At 44.3% G+C, this 24,820-nt stretch overlaps 1 protein-coding gene across 6 annotated transcripts in view; it reads right to left on the bottom strand.

Moving 5' to 3' along the window:
* Positions 1-24,820, bottom strand: part of DYM (dymeclin) — a 322,698-nt gene that overhangs the window by 3,161 nt on the left and 294,717 nt on the right. For 4 of the 6 annotated variants that reach the window (XM_075932685.1, XM_075932687.1, XM_075932688.1 and 1 more), the window contains one exon: positions 2,761-2,969. The exons of the other annotated variants lie outside the window; for them this stretch is intronic. In XM_075932685.1, coding sequence (XP_075788800.1) covers positions 2,808-2,969 — 162 coding nt within the window. In that variant the 3' untranslated portion in view covers positions 2,761-2,807. The remainder of the gene's footprint in view (positions 1-2,760; positions 2,970-24,820) is intronic. 6 annotated transcript variants of the gene reach the window in all.

The following is a 24,820-nucleotide window of genomic DNA, read 5'->3' as shown; positions in this document are numbered from 1 at the left end:
CTAACTCTCTATGCTTGCAGAAGTATGATCGAAGGAAAGAAGCGTGGTTAGATTAGCGGGGCTGCATGCCTGGACTCCTGGATACTATACCTAGCTCTGCCACTGACACACTTTGTGGCTTTGAGCGAGTCAGTAATTTCCTGTGCCTCAGTTTCCCCACCTTTAAAGCGAGACTAGTACTAATCCATCACAGATGGCTGCTGTGAGGCTTAATTAAAGCTATTGGAGCCCTTCAGACAAAATACATTAAATATGTACTCCATTCTATTTAATCTATTCCTAGCTGGGTGCATTATCATCTAGTTATCCTTACACACAAATAACTCTTCATCCCCCAAATTACTGGCCAAACTGCATATTTAGAGACACAAGGCAAGTGAAATAATATATTTTATGGGACCCACTTCTGCTGTGGAGAGAGGAGCAAGTGTTTGAGCTGCACAGAGTTTTTCTTCAGGTCTAAGAAAGGACCCTGAGCATCACGACTAAATGCTCTCGATCTTGAATGGTCCCCTAGAATATGTACTAACTATTTATTTATGCTAACCAATCTCTTCCAGCTTGCATCTGGCTATGACTGACTATATTTCTTAGACCTGAAGAAAAACTCTGTGCAGCTCAAACACTTGCTCCTCTCTCCACAGCAGAAGTGGGTTTGAAAGCTTGTTTCTCTCACCAACAGAAGTTGATCCCATAAAATATATTATCTCACCCATCTTGTGTCTCTAGTATTCTGGTACCAGTATACCCACAACTACACTGCATATAATCATTTCCACAATGTCTGGTGCTCTGCTGTACCATTTGTGGGTAAAACACTTCCAAGAATTAACATAGCATAGATGTGCCATGCAGCCTGTCTCCAGTCTGCCTCCGTTTGCAGTCTCCAGTCTCTTATCTCTTCCTCCTATAGTCTACAGAACAGAAAGGCAGCCCACCAGAGAGGCAGCCTACACAGTTACTAATAAGGCAGCTATTAGTTCACTGTCAATAAGCACTTGGGTTTTTTTTGGAAGAGCTGAACCTATTTTTATATGGTGTAATTCATTCATTTTTATCTACTTTTGAATATTGTCCATGTCCACCCGCCTGGCAGGGATGCAGATAAAAGCCACATTACAGTAATCACTGGGGTAAGATAAAACATGGCCCATTTCATTATTTATGAGTTTGTGGCTAAGGCTAAGAATAAACTGCCATGGCGCAACATGATTAGAGCAAGGATGACAATGGCTTAGAGGCCTCTTTGCCCATTAATAATGAAGGGATACCTTATCACTTTTCTCAGTGCTTCCTTGTGTTGACCCAACAGTCTCTTCCCATCAGAATTTCTCTCTACTGAAAGGCGTTTTCTTGTCCACTTGGCATTCAGGTTTATTTACATTTACACATCTTGTTTATTTGTGCTCTAAGGAGCAACAAAAACATGGTCATCACTGTTCATTTAGGATAGTAGTTTGATGCGAGCAGTGATGCCAACAAGACACAAATTAGTCTGGCCTTTGGCGTGAAGTGTTTTGTTTTAGGAACATTTTGCACATGGGCAGACACACGAACAGGCCTCTCGAAACTCCACTAAGGGCCATGCTCATGGCTTGTATAAGGTGTCAGGTTTGGTGTGTTCAAAGGAATGCCAATCACACCTTGCAGTGAGCAGCTCTATGTCAGAATGTGCTGACATTCTCTCAGATTGGCACTCTGGCTCTACTCACAGTGGGATCAGATTGGAGAGAGCTACAACCCTAAACAGAGTTCTAACTAGCTGTGTTCTGATCCTAGTATATGGTCTAAGACAGAGCTATTTTAAGTACTGTATTGCCCCTGTTACTGAATATCGGAGCACCCCACAGTCTTTGGCATATTTTTCTTCCCAATATTAATTGGGACAGTTAATTGGACAGTTTTGTTATTCCCTTTTAAACAGATGGGGAATTGAGTCATGGAGAGAATAAGGCCTGGTCTCCACTACACGGTTAGGTGAATGTAAGGCCGCTTATGTCAATTTAGCTGTGGAGATCTCTACACTTAAACAACACTCACACCACTGTAAGTCCCACGTTATAACAACTTAAAAGCACCATCCCTGAGTGTGTAGCATCAGCATAGATGCTATGTTACATATGTTGACTCTTAGGGTATGTCTACACTGCAACACTATTTTGAAATAACTAATGCTATTTCAAAATAACTTGGTCCATGTCTACACAGCAGGTAGTTCTTTCGAAATAGTGTCAAAATACTGTAAAGCTGGAGGACTTCTTATTCCTACTCCTGTAACCCTCATTGTACAAGGAATAAAGGAAGTCAAAGGAAGAGTGCTCTATTTCAAAATAAGTGCTGTGTAGACGCTCCCTATTTCAAAATAAGCTATTTCGAAATAAGATACGCAATTGACAAAGCTCAATTTGCATAGCTTATTTCAAGTTAAGCCCAGTGTAAGGCAGAACTGATATGTTCATGTAAAATGTGAACAATGAGATTGAATGATTGAATATCAATGTAAAATATCTACTGTGAGATTACCCTGTGAACATCTGTAAAGTGTTTATATGCATGTTCTAGGACTGATGTCATTTATATGTATGAGGTTATTTACCCATTGAAATGTATGTAGATCTAAATATATGCAAAATACTGCCTCATCTCAAAATGGATTCCAAAACTCCATTTTGAAATAGAATTTTCTCTGGTCATCCATTTTAGAAATATAGATCTGTTACGTCTACAGGTAGCTGTTAGAGTTTGAAAATAATAACTCACCTGCCTGTTGTAATTTGAATATAACATGAATATTCATAAGCCATGTGTCAACCAATGGTTTTAAACCACGCCTGGAGAGCATTTCCTATAAGCCAATCACCTCCGAGCGGAACACTTATGAATATGTATGAACCTTGAGTATTTAAGCCTCTGCCGCGCAGCAGTTGCTGTTCGCGTCGGGTTCTTGTTCCGTCGGGATAGGCTCTAGGCTAGATTAGAGAGAGAGTGTGTTTATCATTCTTGTCCTAGGTGTATGAAAGAGGTCTTGTAAAGAGATTCTTTTAAGGGAAGCTGGCGCAAGGCCATGCTTCACTCTTTTAAATGTTAATTTCCAGGGTTAGATCTGACGGAAGGTCAGATCTACTCACTTAGGTTAGGTAATTAGGTTAGTTAGCTTAGTATTTTAGTTAGATTAGTTCTCGTCGTCGAGTCTGTACGGCAGGGTACGTCGGTCACCGCATGTCGGCCGTCCTCGTGCTTGTTCGTCGGGCTCGTCGCGATTTAGAATAAGGTTTTATTTTTAGGTTAAGCTTAGGGTAGGTTAGGATAGAATCTAGTTTCTATCGCCTGATCCTGCTGCTCCGAAGCGCGGAGAAGAAGTGTCGAGGACCAGAAGCTTCGCGGAAGGTGAACCGACCGTCATCCCTCTCCATCTGCACTTCAAGGGATCTCCTTAGCTGTTCCTCTCCTGCAGCTTCCAATTAGCCAAGGGATCGTAGGTCACTAAGCATCGGGATCATCCGACGAGGGACGCCTGGCAGTTCCTCCCTAAAGGCTTTCAATAAGCCCGAGGGTTGTAGGTCGCCAGCACCACCTCAATCACCCTTTGTCGCCGCAGACTCTGTAAGTAGGTATAGGGACTTGGAGGAACTTCCCTTCCTCGTCCATGTAGTATAAGAGGGGACTGCCCCCTTCCATGTTCATTAGAGGTATATTTGTTAAATATTCTGTCAAATAATATAGTCCCGTGGTTTTCAGTAAAATTCCCATCTTAAGTCTTTATTTTACGTGCCCTATTAATCTAAGATCTGATACTCTCCGGTGATCAGATACAGTTGGGGGTCACGCACCTGACATACCATCCCTAGCGGATGAGCTCAGTCACTAGGTGACTGTCGGGAGTAGTGTCCATAAGACCTTCTCCATTCTGTTCAAAGAGATACAGCTAATACCTGCAGTGTAAATGCACCCTTACTGGCCTGCAGGAGCTGTCCTACAATGTTCCACACTGACTGCTCTGTTATTTTTATGAACTTCATTGCTCAGTGGTCAAGTAGATAGGAAGCCAACCTTTCTTTTTAAAATTCTGAAAATGTTTGCAATTCTTTTTCCTGGTTGCCCTGCTTGGGAGCACACTTAGCAGATCTCCACTGTTCAGTCATAGAATCATAGGGCTGGAAGTGACCTCAGGTCGTCATCGAGTCCAGCCCCCTGCCCAAAGCATGACCAACCCCAACTAAATCATCCCAGCCAGAACTTTGTCAAACTCGGACTTAAAAACCTCTAGGGACGGAGATTCTACTATCTCTCTAGGTAACCCATTCCAGTGCTTTAGCACCTTCCTACTGAAATAGTTTCTCCTAATGTCAAATCTAGACCTCCCTCACCGCAACTTGAGACCATTGCTCCTCGTTCTGCCACCTGTCACTACTGAGAACAGCCTCTCCCCATCCTCTTTGGAACCTCCCTTCAGGTAGTTAAAGGTTGCTATCAATTCCCCCCTCACTCTTCTCTTCTCTTCTGCAGACTAAACAAGGCCAAATCTCTCAGCCTCTCCATGTAGGTCATGTGCTCCAGCTCTCTAATCATTTTCGTTGCCCTCTGCTGGACCCTCTCCAATGCGTTCACATCCGTTCCATGGTGGGGAGGTCAGAATTGGACACAATACTCCAGATGTGGCCTCACTAGTGCCAAATAAAGGGGAATAATCACTTCTCTAGATTTACTGGAAATGCTCCTCCTAATGCACCCCAATATACCATTACCCTTCTTGGCTACAAGGGCACACTGTTGACTCATATCCAGCTTCTCATTCACTGTAACGCCAGATCCTTTTCTGCTGAACTGCTGCTTAGCCAGTTGGTTTCCATACACCGGCATCTCAATATCTTTTAAGGAAACTGTCATGTTCCCCTCAGCTCCTTTGCAATTCAGTAAATAATACAAATCAAGCACCTTGTGCTTTCCACACCCATGATAATAGTGCAGAGCTGTGCAATCTGTATGCTTCTGTCAGACAACAGAGAGTGAGAAGGGACATGCAGTTTTGTGAGGATTTTGAAAAGAGGTGCAAAATATTACGGGACTCAGACAAAATTATTGGGTGGAGAAAACTGCATTTTGCGAAGTTGAAACCATGCTTCCAGTCACCTCTGTACACCTCATTTTGGTCCCATGAAGTACAGGCAGTCCCGGAGTTACGCGGATCCGACTTATGTCGGATCCGCAGTTACGAACGGGGCCCTTCCTCTCCCTAGTCTCCAGCAGACCAGGGAGAGGATGCAAAGCGGAGGAACACGCGGGCAGCGGACAGGGATGTCCGCTGCCCATGTGCTCCGCGGCTTGGCTCTGCTTTGCCCCCCCCATCCCCCTGGTCTGCAGACCAGGGGGATGGGGGGCAAAGCAGAGCCAAGCCGCGGAGCACGCGGGCAGCCCAGACGCGTCTGGGCTGTCCGCTGCCCGCGTGTTCTGCCGCTTTGCTCCCCGTCCCCCTGGTCTGCAGACCAGGGGGACGGGGAGCAAAGCAGAGCAAAGCCATGGAGCCCGAGGGCAGCAGGACAGCCACGGCGCGTCTGGGCTGTCCCGCTGCCCCCGTGCTCCGCGGCTTTGCTCTGGACACCTGTGGTACAGCAGCTGGGGCGCTGCCAGTTGGTCCCGTAGCACCGCTCTGGGCGCTACTGGACCAACCGGGCAGCACCCCAGCTGCTCTGCCCCTGGCGTCCTGATTCAGCCACTGCTGGTCAGTTTCAGCAGCGGCTGAATCAGGACGCCTGGGGCAGAGCAGCTTGGGTGCTGCCCGGTTGGTCCAGTAGCGCCCAGAGCGGCGCTACGGGACCAACTGGCAGCGCCCCAGCTGCTCTGCCCCAGGCGTCCCCAAGTCAGCCGCTGCTGAAACTGACCAGTGGCTGACTACAGGAAACTCCTGCCCCGGGCTTCCTGGAATCAGCCGCTGATCAGTTTCAGCAGCAGCTGACTTGGGGATGACTGGGGTTCTTAAGTTGAATCTGTATGTAAGTCAGAACTGGCGTCCAGATTCAGCCGCTGTTGAAACTGATCAGTTTCAGCAGTGGCTGAATCTGGACGCCAGTTCCGACTTACATACAGATTCAACTTAAGAACAAACCTACAGTCCCTATCCTGTACGTAACCCAGGGACTGCCTGTACTGCATTACTTTCCAAAACATGGTAGCAGTTGCACAGTAGCCTACTTACCCATGGTGCACTGCACTCTGTGTTGATACAAGTGCTCCTAGCGAGGATGTACATAGCCAAGACAAGGAATGCAGGGTGAACGCACACAAGTGATGTAATAATTGCAGCAGCTGTATGCCACGTAACATAGGTCAACTTAATTTTGTAGTGGAACATGGCCTGTGCGACTTGCTCACTCACCCACAACTATTTCAGATTTGGTGACAATATATACCTCTAGACCAGTGGCACTGCTATGGACACCCACATGGCCCCACAATACGCCAATATTTTTATGGCTGACCTGGAACAACTCTTCCTCACCTCTCGTCCTCTTATTCCCCTTCTCTACCTACGCTACATCGATGACATCTTCATCATCTGGATCCATGGGAAGGAGACTCTGGAAGAATTTCACCACAATTTCAACAGCTTCCACCCCACCATCAACCTCAGCATGGACCAGTCTACATGGGAGGTCCATTTCCTGGACACCACAGTGCAAATAAGTGACCGAAAGCCTACCGACCGCTATGCTTACCTGCATGCCTCCAGCTTCCATCCCGGACACACCACACAATCCATTGTTTACAGCCAAGCACTGAGGTACAACCGCATATGCTCCAACCCCTCAGACAGAGACCTAACCTATAAGATCTTCAACAAGCATTCTGTAAACTACGATAACCACACGAGGAAGTGAGGAGACAGATTGACAGAGCCAGACATGTACCCAGAAGCCTCCTGCTATGGGAGAATCCCAAGAAAGAAACCAACAGAACACCACTGGCCATCACCTACAGTCCTCAGCTAAAACCTCTCCAACGCATCATTAGCAATCTACAACCAATCCTGGACAATGATCCCTCGCTTTCACAGGCCTTGGTAGGCAGGCCAGTCCTCACTCACAGACAACCCGCCAACCTGAAGCATATTCTCACCAGCAACAATATACCACACCATAATAACTCTAACTCAGGAACCAATCCATGCAACAAACCTTGATGACAACTCTGCCCACATATATACACCAGCAACACCATCACAGGACCTAACCAGATCAGCCATACTGTCGCTGGTTCATTCTCCTGCTCATCTACTAACATAATATATGCCATCGTGTGCCAACAATGCCCCTCTGCTATATACATCGGCCAAACTGGACAGTCCCTACATAAAAGAATCAATGGACACAAATCAGATATTAGGAATGGCAACATACAAAAACCTGTAGGGGAACACTTCAATCTCCCTGGACACACAACTGCAGATCTAAAGGTAGCCATCCTGCAGTAATAAAACTTCAGGACCAGACTTCAAAGAGAAACTGCTGACCTAAAGTTCATCTTCAAGTTTGACACAATCAGCTCAGGATTAAACAAAGACTGTGAATGGCTTGCTAACTACAAAAGCAGCTTCTCCTCTCTTGGTATTCACATCTCCAGATCAGCTGCTAGAAGTGGGCCTCATCCTCCCTGATTGAATCCACCTCGTCATCTTTAGCCTGATCCTGGCCTGCATATTTATACCTGCCTCTGGAAATTTCCACTACATGCATCTGACGAAGTGGGTCTTTGCCCACTAAAGCTTATGCTCCAACACTTCGGTTAGTCTATAAGGTGCCACAGGACTCCTTGCCGCTTTTGCAGATTGAGACTAACACGGCTACCCCTCTGATACTTCACTCAAGAAGTCTATGGCAGAGCAGATTCCTCTTCGAATCCCTTCCTCAACCTCAAACCAATGCTATTTCCTCCACCTCCTCTCCCCCAAAGTCTCCTCCCTTCTCTTGAATCATGCCAAACTCTTCTACTCTCCATTAAGTTAATTTTCCCTTTCCCAAATCTTTTCAATTCTCACCCTTTTTTCTCTCTTCTCCTTTTCTCCTCATTCTGTTTCCTTCACTTATTCTCTACTCTCTTCAATGCTATCACTACACCCTAGAAGTCCCTTCTCCTTACCACATCCTTTCAGTCTGTACTTCCCCCAAATTTTCTCTTTCCTCCTCAGCATTCCAGACTTCTCTTTCCCAATGTTTCCTCTCCCACTTCACTCTCTCCTTCCTTAATTCCAAACATCCTATTTTTCATGCATCATTCTCTGCTGTGCCTATTTTCATGCCTTTCCTGGTTAACTTCACAGTATTCTGGCAACTGCCTCATCCCCTTTTCCTCCTCCTCTGATGCTCCCCCAAGTTCCCTTTCAACTACTGGCATACCCCATTCCTCCTCATTCCTACAGTCTTCCTGGCACTTCAGTTTTCCTGTCACCCATCGGATTCCCTGGAAATCCCTTTATACTCAATTGGTATCCCCAAATTTCATACTATCTTCAGTTCTTTGATGTGTCATTCCTTCCCCATCTACTCCCTTTCCTCCATGACTTACTATCCTCATAAGAATCTCTTGCCTATTAGATCCCCACACTTTTCACTAAACCTTCTCTGTTACCTTCCCTCTTGGCATCAAATTCTCAAAGTCTTCCTCATCTTCCAAATTACCTTCCTCCAAATTTCCACCTTTCTGATCCTATGCATTCCCCCTAATTATTTTCTGTCATGTTCAGTTTTCCACCCGCTAACTCAATGCATTTAACTCACATTTAAAGCATGATTAAATTTCCTAGTATAGACAAATTCTTAAATGGCTGCCATCTTCCATGCCAGAAATGGCTGCAGAATATATGTTATTTAAATGATTCTGGATCTTTTGGAACAAAAGGATAAAAATATAAATTATAATAAAAGCTATTTAGGGTTAGGATAAACAACACTGCCTTTAAGAAAGCATTACATATACACGCATGCACAAATAATACCTAGGAAATTCTAGTCCAAAAATTAAAAATGCTGAACCACAAATTAATTTTTTTGTACACAATATTTTAAAATGTTGCCTATTTTATTTATTAAAATAACACTATATAATTCTGTTAGTTCCAGTTATTCTGGTAATTTTATTTAAATTACAGTATAATGGTCGGAGACTGGAATTGGGAAGCATTGAAGGAAATACCCAAACCTGCTGTAATAGTAATGGAGTATTGACCATTTACTACCAGATATTAGTCAACAGATATGCTCAGTCATTTCTTAGTGTTACATCACAGGAATCTGAAGAGCAAATGAGGCCTGTGGATTCAAACTCACAATTTATATTGACTACTGACCATCTCCAGAAAGGTCAGCAGCAAACTGTTGCAGACCACATTTTAATAGGAAATGTTTTCAGTAAAAAATTTAGACCAGTTCTAATCAGTAAAGTACCATAAGCATAGATAAGGCCACTAACCTTTTACAAAAGTCTCCTTTACACCACTCTGGCAATGTAAAGGACCTTTAATTTTTTTTCACCTGTCATGTTGCTTTTTTTTTTTCTTGAAAACTCTGCAGGTTTGTCTTAAAAGTTTAGCTGTCAATAATGAGATTTGAAATACAGGCAGTCCCCGGGTTACGTACAAGATAGGGACTGTAGGTTTGTTCTTAAGTGAATCTGTATGTAAGTCGGAACTAGCGTCCAGATTCAGCCGCTGCTGAAACTGACCAGCGGCTGACTACAGGAAGCCCGAGGCAGAGTTGCTCTGCCCTGAGCTTCCTGGAATCAGCCGCTGATCAGTTTCAACAGGGGCTAAATCTGGACGCCAGTTCCGACTTACATACAGATTCAACTTAAGAACCCCAGGCATCCCCAAGTCAGATGCTGCTGAAACTGATCAGCGGCTGATTCCAGGAAGCCCGGGGCAGAGCAACTCTGCCTCGGGCTTCCTGTAGTCAGCGCTGGTCAGTCTCAGCAGCAGCTGACTTGGGGACGCCTGAGGCAGAGCAGTTGGGGTACTGCTGGGTTGCTCCAGTAGCGCCGCTCCTGGACCAACCCAGCAGCACCCAAGCTGCTCTGCCCAAGGCGTCCTGATTCAGCCGCTGCTGAAACTGACCAGCAGTGGCTGAATCAGGAGGCCTGGGGCAGAGCAGCTGGGGTGCTGCCGGGTTGGTCCCGTAGCGCCGAGAGCAGCGCTGCAGGACTAACCGGAAACGCTCCAGCTGCTCTACCACAGGCATCCCGAGAAAAGCCTGGTCTGCTGGGGGGCGGGAGGGCGCACCCAACCCCCCAGCAGACCAGGGAGTCGCGGGCGGCGTCGCGGTCCTGCCACCCGGGTCCTGCTACCCGGGTCCTCCGCGTCTCCCTGGTCTGCTGGCCCCCCCAGCCCCCAGCAGACCAGGGAGACGCGAAGCAAAGCCGCGGAGGACCCGGGTGGCGGGACCGTGGCGCGTCTGAGCGGTCCCCCCACCCGCGTCCTCCGGGGTGAGAAAAGCTGCTCCACGTCTCCCTGGTCTGCTGGGGTGGGGGCCCCCACAGCAGACCAGGGAGACGCGGAGCAGCTTTTCTCGCCCCGGAGGACGCGAGCAGCGGGACCGCGGTGCGTCTGGGCGGTCCCGCCGCCCGCGTCCTCCAGGGCGAGAAAAGCCCCGTTCGTAAGTACGGATCCGACATAAGTCGGATCCGCGTAACCCGGGGACTGCCTGTATGTTTATGTCAGCATGTCTATGGTCTGCAGTTACGGCATGCAATTTCAGTTATGTCTTCATAAAAAGAGTACAAGTAGTGACAGATATGACCAGAATTTGATTAAATACCTAAGCAGTGGACACTGGATGGCTCACTGGGTTGATGAGATATGGAGCTTTTGACTTCTAGCTCACTAATTCAGACCCTGCCTCAATAAAAGCAGTATAATTATCAACCACTGGTTAGTGGACTACGTTAAACTAATTGGTGGCCTAAAGTGAAAGGGTATCCACCTCAGGCATCAAAAGCTACCTTAAGTGACACCTTTTCTGGCAATTTCAACAAAGAGGTCAAGAAATGAATGTTCATGGAGCTCTCTTGTTCTAGTTCAATCCTGAGGCATCCTGGAGACTCTCCCCATTCCATGGCTAGCAAAGGTCTCTAATCTCCAGATTTACCATTCTAGCACCTCTTTATAGTTTTTTCTTTATAGTTAAGAAAAATAAGCCTGTACTGTTCCATTTAAAAAATTAGGGGTGTTTATCAAACACTGCTATGAGAACATTTAGGATTACCAAGGTGTATTTTATATGACCTGTGCCTGTCTCACTAGACTCATTTAAAAATAGTTTACAAATGACAGCAGGGATTAAGTATCCCCTAAAAGGTCAAAAAGTTGACAAATGTTTAACATTTTTTACATACTGTAGTTCAAAGGACAGTCAAAGAATGTTTAAATGCAACTTCATGCAATTTATTTTTACATGTACTACTTCTAAATGGATGAACTTTGACAATTACAGAATAGGTAGGAGAGACCGTACTAAACCAACAACCTAGGACAGCTGTAAAACTACCTTGTATCACAAACATTTTAGAATACTCATAAGAATCACAAATACACTAACTTAGGAGACACACAGATCTGTCAGAATTCTACATACTGTTTGTACTGCTATTCAGATTAATAATCTGGGCAACTATTTCCTTCTGTGTTCTGTTTAGGGTAACTGAATTATGGAAAAACAAACATGGTGGCCAAGATTTTTCAGAAGTAGCTACTGATATTGATTAGTTCAGTTTCCGGATATGCAAGATAAATTACTTCAAAGGGCCCTGATTTTCAGAGGGTGGATGGGCTGTACTGTGCTTGCTGAAAACTAGGTGCAGAGTCTAGAACATTTCAATTGTGCACCCCAAAATGGACTGGGGATGTCAACATGTAGCTGAGCTTGTCAGTTAATCTTTCAGCGACACACACTCCCCCGTCGCTTGCTGCCCCTGTATCAGAGGCAGGAGGAGAGCAGGAACCGGTACCAGTGAGGGTATGTCTACACTACCCCGCTAGTTCGAACTAGCGGGGTAATGTAGGCATACCGCACTTGCAAATGAAGCCCGGGATTTGAATTTCCCGGGCTTCATTTGCATAAGCGGGGAGCCGCCATTTTTAAAACCACGCTGGTTCGAACCCCGTGCAGCGCGGCTACACAGGGCACGAACTAGGTAGTTCGGACTAGGCTTCCTAGTGGAACGAGGTGTACCGGTAGTTCGGAATAGGAAGCCTAGTCCGAACTACCTAGTTCGAGCCCCGTGTAGCCGCGCTGCACAGGGTTCGAAGCAGCGGGGTTTTAAAAATGGCGGCTCCCCGCTTATGCAAATGAAGCCCGGGAAATTCAAATCCAGGGCTTCATTTGCAAGTGCGGTATGCCTACATTACCCTCCTAGTTCAAACTAGGAGGGTAGTGTAGACATACCCTGAGGACCTAACTTGAAGCAAACTCTCCATGAGCACCAGACCCTGCTCGCTCCCTCCACCCCCACGCTGCTCCCTCTGATAGAGGTTGGAGCCGATACATACAGGGAACCTGCTTTCAAGTTGGCTCCCCACACGCGCCGGCTTCATGTAGGGCCGGCCTTAGGGCTGGGCAAATTGGGTCCATATTCAGGGTGCAGTAGCCAGGGGGTGAGGGGCTAGTGGGTCTGGGTGTTGCTGGACAAAGGGGGTGGAGGGTACTGTGCAGGGGTTGGGATGAAGAGGGCACTGTTCAGAGCTTAGGGGCAAAGGGGACATAATGCAGGGGTTAATGGTAGAGAAAGCACAGGATAGAGGTGTGCGGGTTGGGAAGCCCATGGGTGCCAGGAGAAATGGGTGGTGCTATGCCCACAGGGTTGGAGCACCAAAACACAAGTTTGCCCACAGCACCATTTCCCCTAAGGCCAGTGCTGGCTCCGTCAATTTGCCTCTGCTGCAAAGCAGCCACAGTCCGCAGTGGCTAGGGCTCACCATGGCCAGAGGCTGGTCTGCAGGAGCAGCACCTGTCCACAAAGGGTCCAAGCTCCGTTAAGATTTCATGTGGTTACATGACTATTCAATTACACAAAGTCTAACATCCCTAAAATGAATGCATCCAAAATCACTAGTAACTTTTGAAAATCTGGTCTTTGGACAAATCAGCACCTGCATCTTTTTCCTTAGCTCTGTTCACTCGTGCTTTCTCTCAGTTAACTATCAGCTACACTCTTCTGCTAGGAGAAAGCATGCAGAACACACACATTATTATTCACCTGCACCCTTTGCTAGCAATCTTTGAACTGACTGTCATGACCCAAACAAGTCTGGGCATTCTCCCTATTTGTAGCAGCCACAACCTCATTGAGTGAAGACAATTCTATAGACCCACGCTAGTTTAAAACAAACAATCTTAAAGGCATTTAGTTGCTTTGAATTTTAAAGCCCAAGGTAATGCTAGGATTTCCACTGAAGCCTACACTGCAGACAGCAAGTTTATCAGCTCCAGTGAATCAACCTACCACATAGACATGTCTTGCTTCCCTCTGCTAGGCAAAGCAGAAGTCAGATTTAGTGGTTGGAGAAGCAGTATAACTAGAAGGATCAGGAGTTACAGACTATCTGGGCTGTCTATGATATAATTTAATGAAAAACCACAGGAAGTCCAGTGAACAGATGTAGAAATAAAGTGCTATAACTTGCTACCACAAATGTTCAATGACTTTTTTTCCTGCATCTAGAGATTAGAAGGATATCACAAGTAGCTGACTATTCTGGCATTGCTTGTGAAGGGCTAATCCCCTTTAAAATTCAGTATCTGCTCAGGACTTAAAAAAAAAAAAGTTCTGATTTAGGACTCAATATCCTGTCCATGGATGACTGCCATTTAACAACAAAACAGAAGCAATGACAGATGGAACTGGTAATCAGTATAGGTGGCCTCATGCTAGCTCAGGTATTGCTTTGGACAAAAAGCTGGCCCAGTACCGGGGAAAGGCAAAGTATCAAAATACAGGGTTACCTGCAACACATTGGAGACCTTTCCTTTGCTCAAATATTGTAAATGTTCATTGTTTCTGGAAACAAAGTGTAAAAGACTCAGGCTCCTCAGTGATTACATGCTTTTGAAAACATTAGTTTCACTTAGTAGCCCAGTAACATATTGTCAAATTATGGACTTTATAGTGCTCCTGTTAACAGGAATGCTGTGTGGGGAGCAGCTCTATGATCCGACTCTGCATTAGCAATTCATCGAAGCTTGCAAAAAGAATTAGCTCAAGATTCAACATGACAGTGAATCCTTAATGCTACTGTGATATGCATCACATGAAAATGTATCGCTACATGTCTAATGCCCTGAAATGATAAACTGAGGCTTACCTATTCTTACAGTATGCCAGTCCCCCTCAGATATGCCAGTGTACAAATTGTCAAAGATTTCATCTCCATAAGACTAGCTAAACACACTAGAAAAATCTCTGAAGCCTTTTTCCAGACTTTATGCAAACAGTCTCAAATTAATAGCTGACCAAAATAATGCAACAGCTGTGCTTTGTGCTCACTCCCTGCTGTGCATTAGACTGTGTGCTTTGGAGGTGCCTGATTTTACAGAATCTCTGGAAGGACATTTCCTTCTGTTTGTTTAGGTCACCAGAAGATATCCATGAAAGTGATATTTCATTTTTTTCTGGGGAGGCCAGACTGTTCCTTTCTCTTTGATTCCATCAGCAACATTTGTATCACTTCTCTTTCTGCGGCTGACGGAGCGTCTATCAGTTAAGTGTCTGTGTGTGGTGTGCATCATGTCTACCTCATTACATTTTTTCAGATTAAGAGAATAAATTCTATGAGAAAATCATATTGGGAGTGACAGAGAGGAGGCTCCAGGAAATGTACTAAGCAAAGCAAGATCTGTAGATATTAAGGGGTCTGTCTGAGGGGTGGATGGGAATCAGGGCAGAGAGGGAAGCTGTGAGTGGGAAGAGTGTCTAGAGAATGAAGAAAAAAGGGAAACTGAAGAGTGAAAAAAGGGAAGGCTTGGAAAACATCTGCCTAGATTAAATTTATAGAAGACAGTTGTAAACACCCAAGAATGAAATCAGTCGACTGTAAAGAAAAACCATCAGTCACAAACAGAAAGAGAAATATCGTCAGGCTTTGCAAGACCTGTTGGGTTCACAATAGGCCTTCCTGAAAATACAAGTGAAGTATCTTGTAATGCAGGGGTGGGTAAAGCAGGGTCCGTGGGCTGAGTCCAGCCCACCAAGCCATTTGATCTGGCCCAAGGCTGCCCTGCCGCTCCCCCATCCTCAGGCTGTTGGAGACCTGGGGATGAGGGGGGAGCACACGAAGTCTCCTTCCCCAGTCTGGATGCACGGCACCAGTGGAAACCGCAAGCTGTTCAAAATGGCTGGTGGTTCTCTCTAGGCACCGTGCTCCCCTGGCAGGGTGAGGGGAGGGAAATGTCGTGTGATCCCCTATCCCTAGATCCTGATTAGCCTGGGGGTAGGGGAAGCACACAAAGTCTCCTCCCCCTGCCAGGAGTGGGCCGCACCTAGAGGGAACAGCCCCCTTCCGCCTGTGGTCCTGCCCCTTCAGGGGCAGCCTGCGACCACTGCCAAAATTTGTGAAGTGGCTCCCCTGCAAAAATTATTGCCCACTCCTGTTGTAATGGATACAATACACTGGTACTGCAGCAGGTGACAATGAATAACTTCGGCATGCAAGTAAGAATGCTGAAACCCTTGGAAATGCTGAAACCCTTGGAAACAAGGTAGGGGATTATTTTAAAACAAGCAGCAAACTATTAACAATATATAAAATGGTTCTGGCTTCTGACTCTGCTAGAACATTTGGGATACCATTAAGCATAATATCTACTCAGAGAGATGAGCAAAATCCTTTGGATAGTTTTGAATTTGGGAAATTAAAAACTGAAAAACAGAATAATCCCTAGACTTGTTTCTCGCTGCCATTAAAATATATTGCTGTAAATTGTCAGCTCTCCTACAGCTGGAGGAGATGAGCCTACTAGAGTAAGAGAGCGCCTTTACTGACATGAAATGGATATATATTGCTTCCTAACTAGGGATTTTCAGGGCATGCACATTTTGTAATGAGTGAATGCTATTTTTGTCAGTATTATGGAAAAGGTAAATGAGCTGACAGGTCAAACTTCTTGCTCTTCGTTCAGAACCCATACAGCTGCAGAATGCTGGGTAAAGCTTTTCTCAACAATGAAAAGCAGTGAGTTTGTAGAAACTATTCTGATTATAAATTTGAACTGCTTATCATATGTATAGTAGCCCAATGTCAGAGTCTGTAACGCTGAAATGCTGGCTGTTTCCTCTGGGCGGCGCTGTTGCTGAAATGCTGGCTATTCCCTCTGGGCGGCCTGTGCTGCATGGGGAATGTGCACCCAAACGGCTGCTTGCTCCCTTGCGGCGGCCCGTCTGAGTGGCGCAGAAGTCAGCCTAGCGCCATGGCGGGAGGTGAAGCGAGGTGGGGTGGTGACGTGCGGTGTGACAGCGGATCCAGGCCCCGCCCCCTGGCTGTGAACGTCACTGCCCCCCTTCGCCTCCCGCTGTGGTGCTTGGCTGACCTGCACCGCTCAGCCAGGCCGCCGCATGGGAGCAAGTGGCGCAAGCAACCGTTTGAGCTCCGCGGTCCCCCGAATGAGAGGCAGGAGGAGGAGAGCTGAGAGAGAGGGGGGGGGGGGAGGCAGTAGGAGGAGGAGGAGAGAGAGAGATGGAGCAAGAGGCCAGAGGCTCAGGAGAGAAAAATAACATGGAGGAGAGACCTGAAATCCCGTCTTATGACGGGCTAATTGGCTAGTATCATATAAGTAGCTAAAGCTTTCTTCTAAAATATACATACTAGATTTAATATTTGTACCTTGATCAAGAGTACAGCTCCTGCTTTACAAACCCTGCAAATCCAATTTGGGCAGAACTCACGCAAAAGTTGTGGGCAACCTGTGTCCCATCGGGGTTGTGTGTGTGGGCCACGAGACATTTTGTTAATGGTTGCCCATGTACTAGGGTGCCAGATTCCGTTGGTGTCCATCCATGTACTTTTTTTTCCTACTGGTATTACTAAAGTGACATGGACATAAACCAAGCGGACATGAAGTGAGGTGTGCGCTTACGGAACACAACACTGATGGTGAGAGCTGTGCGTTCCCTCTGCATCCATTCAAAGCGCTGCTACTGATCAGTCGGCGCACCCCACAAATTCTAGTACGCAAATGCAGTTAGCAAAACTAGACTATCCCAGGAGACCATCTTGGTTACGACAATCTTGTGGACATTGTGAAGGAGGGCCACTTATGTGGCCCACTCACTAGCCTAGGTTGCCTATTTCTTCTATAGAACCAGGCCCTCAGACTTGACCATTCTTCCATCAACATAGCTATCACATCTCAGATTCAGACCAACAGACTTTAAGCTCAGATGGGACCATCACAATAATCTAGTCTGACCTGCTTATTGCAGGCCACAGAACCTCACCCACCCTCTCCTGGAATAGATCCCTTACCTCTGGCCGAGTTACTGATGTCCTCAAATCATTATTTAAAGACTACAAGTTACAGACACTCCACCCTTTATGCTAATTTAAACCTGGAAGTGACCCAGTGGATTAACCACACAAAGGAGAGAAGCTCTCCTGTTAGCACAGTAATGTCTTCATCTGCTGCAATATACCTGCTAAAAGGGTGAAAATCCTGATCCCGTTGAAGTAACTGAGGCCAGGATATCACCTGAAGTCACTCCCATCCTTCAGGTGTTTTAACGTGTTCTAGTTACATTAAGTACATTCTATGCAGTTTACTTTATAACCAGAGGACCTGTATGCGCTGCAGAATACACAGGAAGCAAAGTCCTTTCTTATCTTTACTTTTCTGAATATAAATGTGTTTTAAGATCAGCTTTGATCTAAGACATAGGGCTGTCTAATAATTAAAATGGTACAGGCTACATTTTTACATGGTTCAAATTATCTTGCATATTTAAAAATATGTGATTTCTAAGACTTTCATCTCAGGCCTTTGTAAATGGATCATGTTTAAAACCTGTTCCCTTTCTAATATGCTACATCTAAACACAAAATAAAGCAAACAACTTAAGGAAGTCCTGAATCCCAAGTGCACAAAGCAGGAGAAGTAAAGAGGGGAAACCCCTCTCAAAGTTCTTGAAATGGATTTGTTCTGAACCCAAATTGCCATTAAACCACACCGTCAGAGAAAAGAAATTAAAAAAAGAGTGTGGGCTTATATAAAGTGGGACTGGGGGGTACACAGTGCATCAACGCTGTTATCAGTAGCAGAGGTGATTCTGTAACTATAATTCAGTGCTTAGTTTCACCTGTGCAGTGCTAGCATTTATACGATGGGCAAATACAAAAGATGATGGAATATTGGCTAGTTCAGGATTTGCCAGAGGTTTCCAGGGCCTTACACAGTATTGATTTCGGTATTTAGTGAAAGGAGCACACTTACAGAGGAGCATGTCAAATATAATAAGATTGGCTTTGAATTCAAGAACTTACCTATACAGGTTGAACCTCTCTATTTCGGCACCCTCAGTACCTGACTGGTTCCAAATCAGAGAATCTTCTGGACCATGGCAGGTCAGCACTGTCTAGCAGCATTACCAACACTTCCACTGCTTACTGAGCTGCTAGAGGACATTTAGGGGTAAATTAGAGCTAAATAACAGCACAGAACACTGAGGACTGGTGGCTGTAAACAAACTTTGTTGGCCTGTGGGAAACTTGGCCACACCCATTAAAAGTGGGCATCTAGCTAATTAAAATCAACCCGGATGATGGATGTTTCTGGACCAGAGAGTTCTGGACTAGAGAGGTTCAGCCTGTTTAACTCAGGGAAAAAAACCTTTTGACTCTCCACACAGTAGATTGTGTATTTCAAGCTTGCATTGATATAAATGGGAATTTGATTTGTGGAATTATAGAATCCTAGAACTGGAAGGGACCTCGAGAGGACATCGAGTCCAATCTCCTGCCCTCACGGCAAGATCAAGCACTAGTCCCTGACAAGTGTCTGTCCAACCTGCATTTAAATATCTCCAGTGATGGAGATTCCACAATCTCCTTGGGTAATTTATTCCAGCGTTTAACCACCGTGACAGTTAGGAAGTTTTTCCTAATGTCCAACCTAAACCTCCCTTGCTGCAGTTTAAGACCATTGCTTCTTGTCCTATCCTTTGAGGCCAAGGAGAACAATTGTCTCCCTTCTCCCTGTGACAACCTTTTAGATATCTGAAAATCGCTATCATGTCCCCTCTCAGTCTTCTGAGTCCAGAATACACAACACAGGTTTGTACTGAGATATTTATCAAAGAAAACTGAAGGAGTGTTTGGGGCTTCCTTGGGACTTAATATTACCAGTTTGAAAGCAAACTTCCTGTGTAAACTTGAGCAGATCACTTAGTGTGTGTCTGTCTTAAAACCAATCTGTAATATGGAGATAAGAGACTTTCCTACCTGAGATGAGTTAAATTAGCACTGTCGACTACTCGCTTGCTCCCCCTCCGCCCCAACTGCTGCCCTGTATTATTAAAGGCACAGGGAAGTCGGTGCGAGAGAATGCTGGCTTCCATGTCCCTTTAATAATGCAGAATGGTAGCAGGGAAGCGGGGCTGAGACCTCGGACTAGAAGTCAGCCAGGGTCCTCACACCAGTTTCCCTGTCCCTTTAATAGTGCAGAATGGCAGCAGGGAGTTATACTGAGAGCCGGTGCGAGCTGGGAGTGAGTGCTGAAACTGCCCTTTCTTATTGACCAATCAATGGAAACTCCATCGACTACTCGATTAGCCAATTAACCGCTACTTAACATCCCTAAGATGAGTGTTGTGAGGATAACTACATTAAAGATTATGAGGCATTTAGATACAGTATGATGGGAGCCATATAAATACCTACGATAGACAGATGAAGTGCAATGCCAACATGGAACAAATATCCAATATAATGGATGAAAAGATGGGCTGGGATCATATTGTGACACTGATAACACATTCAAACTAAGGGACTTGATCATCTAGCATAAATTAAGGTAGTTTTGACACAGTTTTATGGCTATTAAAATAAATAATGAACAGCTTTCCCCTTTAACGATAGTTTAGCAGTGGCCCAATGCATCACCCTTCTGCTACCCTCTTTGTCCTTCAAGGGAGCAGTGCTAGCTTTCATGGGAGTGTTGCATCTAGCCCAAACAAATCATCTATTAGTACATAGGAAGAAAAAGCCAATTCAAACTAAGCCTTGTACAAACAAATTGAACTTTGAAATCAGTGTCACTACACATTATGAGAATTTGTAAACAAGTAAATGCCCTCTGAGGGTTGCAGCTGACACTACAAAGGAAAGGGTTAAAGCAACTCTTGTGCTGGTGCTTCACTTTCTCCCAAGTTTCATGTTTTAATCTTTGTGGCGTTATTACCTGAGCCCAGTTTCTGGTCTATCCTCCTGATCACTGGGTGTTACAAACAGAGTGCTTGGCTTTTACAGAGAAGGACCACTGCACTGGGTCTCCCTGTAGTAGATTCTCCTGATGATCTAGGGATGGTCCCAATTCACTGTGAAGGAAGTACCATCCAATTAAACCCCATCTAGATTACAAATACAGCAATGTCTTGGTAATTAGCATATGAAACTCATTTAGCCTGGAAACAAGGCTGAATCATGTCTTCAGAACAGTTTTTAACAACACACCCATATATCAGCTGTATCTGTGCATCTGCACTTACATCAACCATTCTGTGTACCCGTGCATTCTGGAAACAGTCTAGACAGCTATCCTATACTGTCTGAGCAGGAGATACTGTTCCTGGAGAACATGTGCACAGAATGGCACCAACAATGTACAGAACAATGCACTCTGGGCTACATCAGCAGAGTACTATGTATAAAATTACAGTCCTGTCTTCACTTTGTACCTCTCATAAAATATGCAACACTACAAACAACCGACAAAGATATTCCAATTGTCTTGTCAGAGATAGTAACGTGCCAATTATCTTCTCAAAAGTTAATCACATGCTTTTATCTCTTGTTAAACAGATTTGTTACATATCTTACCCATGAAAAATTAAGCTTGTCTTGAAAAAAAGAGTAGCAAAAAGTTTTAAATGGGTCTTTAAAGGTAAAACACAGACAAGATTTTGAGACAAAAACAACTGAATAATGAATTCACTCATTATATTTAGTTATTTATTTGGAGAAGAGGATGTAGTGCAGTGTCCTGTATGTAAATTTTATAGCCATCCTCATGTTAGTGAAAATACAGGAAATAAACTTCATATAAAGAGAGTTACTGTACTTTTATCTTCAAAGTCAGAACAGCAAAGTGGTGACGCGTTCACTGCTATTTTGATTTTGAAAGAAGATTGTTATAAAATAGAAGGAATGCTGTTTACTGTGGAAATATTTTGTGCTAGAGATACCATCTTCTAATCTTGCTCCACCCATGTTAACATACAAGCCCCTCATCTAACGCTCCCCCATAACAAGAGTAATGTCCTACTGCAAAAGGAAAAATCAGATAAAAGACCTCATTACAAGTTGATCTCTCCCGCTCAAAGATACTGTATGTAACCTATCAATTTTGCAAATAAAACTCCGACTAGGACTGAATCAGGGAGCTTTGAGCAGCAATATAAAAAAACCAAACTGTATATTAATTACATTCCATAGCAATAAGAGAACAATTAAGCTTCAAGAACATGACCAACATTTTATGTTGGCCTGCATATTTATTCCTGCCTCTGGAAATTTCCACTACATGCATCTGACGAAGTGGGTCTTTGCCCACGAAAGCTTATGCTCCTACACTTCAGTTAGTCTATAAGGTGCCACAGGACTCCTCATCGCTTCTGCAGATTCAGACTAACACGGCTACCCCTCTGATACTTAACATTTTATGTTGAAGCAATAAGCCAGAAAAGGGCATGCATTACTGCTCTCGATCCATGCACTTCAGATGTGCTGTGAGGTAGGAATGCAAATGCTAATTCTGATCTGGCTCATTATTTTAGCATATTTGCAAAAATTTGGAGCATTATTGTGTTTTTAAATTCTTTTTCTAGATACTATTATGACTGCAGTAATTTTCTCTAGGGAGGGGAAAAAAGAGGAATTTTTTGTTGTTCCTCTCTTTTAAATTGTCTTTTTTGTTTACCATGAAGAAGAGTCACTGAGCACCTGTGAAACCCTGGTGTTTCTTTCCCCCTATTTCTGATTCATGCTCATAATGAAACAGGAGGAGTAAAGGCAGCTGGAAGCATGAACTGCCCAGCCAGTGACACAGTTAAGCAGTTTGCTTTTGGAAGTTACCCTTTTTTTCCTGACACTTCCCCATTATCCCAGGATTTTAGTTATAGAGGCTTCCAGTTTCACCCAGGCAGGGAATAAAGTGATCATCAAACCCCAGGGACACAGGAGATGAGCTTCCTGAAAAATACAAGTCTAGGAGGTTAAAACAGACTTTGCAATTTTTTTCTTTTTAGCTGTGTAGACATTGTAATGTTCCCAAGTCCTACAGGGTGGCAAGAGGAGGAGCAGTGATTCAGTTTGCATAGTTTACTAGTGACGAGGTCCCAGATGTGGTTTCATTGGAAGTTGGTGTAAAGCTATGACAGTATCCAGAAGATTCAACCAGCCAAACAACGTTGCTTTGGGCAAGTATCCCTGATACTATTCCATCCAGGTCCAAATCCCCCACTAACCTTCATTTCATGGAGGGAGTGGAGAAATACAATCTCTGTCCCCACCCCACGATGCCAGAGCCAAGATGAACAAATTCTCCACTGGGTTTTTTTATTGCTGACTTTTACAGCAGATTTACTTCTGCATCTGAGAGCTTTGTGCAGCTCATTTTTTAGTTACTTTTACATAGTAGTAGCCCACAGAAATGAAGCCAAAACTGATATCCTCTTCCCCCACCCCCACAGTATGTCGCCTGCATGGCGTGCCAAGCCTGCAACATCCTCCCCTTTAAAAAAAAGTGTCTGGGAGAAAGCAGTGGTGCATGTTTCTGAAGGAAGAAGTTCTTTTTGATTTTCTACATTTTAATCTGAGGGAGCCAGACCTGTAAATATTACAAAATGATAACAATTACTTAAGAACAGAGACAGACTTACTGTCACCAACTGTTAACTTTCTGATCAGGGCAGCCTAGGAAGTGGACCCTTATCTTTCTTAAGTTCAGGACATGCTGACTAACATCCCTATTCAGTCTGCAGACCTTTGGCTCTGTAATCTTTGTGAACTGGGAAATGTACACTATGACTGACATACTCCCTTCTTGACTAGAGCTCAGCAAACAGAGAACTCCTGCTCTGAGATAAGCAGGCCCCCCACTAAAATGTAGGAAATCAAATTAATTGTTATTTAGAACAAAAATATACAAGTGTAATAACAGCAAAGCTTCTGCAACTTTATTACATAGTGGAAAAGAGACTGGGTGAGCGAAGCAGAGAAACAGACACACACAATGAGAATACACATTAGTTTAGGGTGGAGGGCATTTAAATTTGTCTGTGTTTGGGTGATTTGTGAGTAGCAGAGTACAGGAGAGTCATGAGTTGGCGACTGGGTCACTCATCTCCACTGTGTCTGCTCATACTTAATGGTCTATATAGTGAAACTCTCTTATGGCGAAACTTTTTTTTTTATTGACACAACAGCCTTGCTCTAAGTGAAAGTTTCACTGGAAACAGAAAGGCTCTTTTCACATTGTAATAATGCACATGAACAATTAGGGATGTTAAAAATGCTTAATTGGTTGACTGTTTTAATCTAGATCTGTCCACCTGGCCCTGCCATAGCTGGGGCTGCTCCACTGCCACTGGAGGAAACTGGGAAGGGCTGGTTAACTGGTTAGCATGCTGGTAAGTCTCTTTCTTACTGGTATAAATAAGTAGGGTTGCCAGATGGTTTCAACAAAAATACCAGACACACTTGACATTATATCACAATCTACATTACATCTTATTTAGAAAATACCGGACATTTATATTTTCTCGTTTATATTTTCTCAATTTGTTTCCCCGAACAGAAAGCTCAAATACTGGACTGTCCGGTTCAAAACTGGACACCTGGCAACCCTATAAATAAGACTTTTTTGAAAAACCTCTCCAAACCATAAGGCTGGGGGCAGAAAGCTAACACACAGCAAGGAGGTAGCACCCACTGAAGGAAAATAGCTTTTGTGTATCCTTGTGAAAGTTTCCTTTGATTTGACATGAATTACGAGTCCATTGGAAATAACATGTCATGCATGCACAGTTCACTAGGCACAGGGCTTTTTACTACACTAACAGTGTGTTTAATTAAGGGAGGATTCATATTGCATGGCGACCAAGCTTAGCTAGACAGAGAAAAGTGTTATGAGAAGAAAGGATCCCTGGGAAATGTTACCTTCCTTAACTGTGTGGCTCCTAAGATTTTTAAGGATGTGGCTCTCAGGTGCTCCTAAAGGTTAGTGTTAAGGGTTAGAGTTAGTTTTGGATTATTAATTATTTGTTGAAAAGCCAGAGAAGCTTTGAAGCTCTGGTTAGTGACATTCCTTTTATGTGCTCTTAAAAATATTTGAATCATCTTGGAAAATAAACATGATATGTTTAAATGATATGCTTAAATGATATGGTGGTTAAAATGGCCTGTAAAGTCAGAGCAGTTTTGCAAATACTTAATCTTGTTCATGCTCCATTTTCCTGAAATCACTTTTACTGTAGTGTTTTCTTTTGTCCTGTATCTTAAGGTATGTCTACTTTACCAAGTTTTGTCAACAAAATTTAGGTTGACAGTCAAAAATTGATAAAATAAAAATCGTTA

Source organism: Pelodiscus sinensis, chromosome 6 (genome assembly GCF_049634645.1).
Source record: "Pelodiscus sinensis isolate JC-2024 chromosome 6, ASM4963464v1, whole genome shotgun sequence".
In the NCBI taxonomy this organism is placed as follows: Eukaryota; Metazoa; Chordata; order Testudines; family Trionychidae; genus Pelodiscus; species Pelodiscus sinensis.
This window is presented reverse-complemented; position numbering and strand designations above follow the sequence as displayed.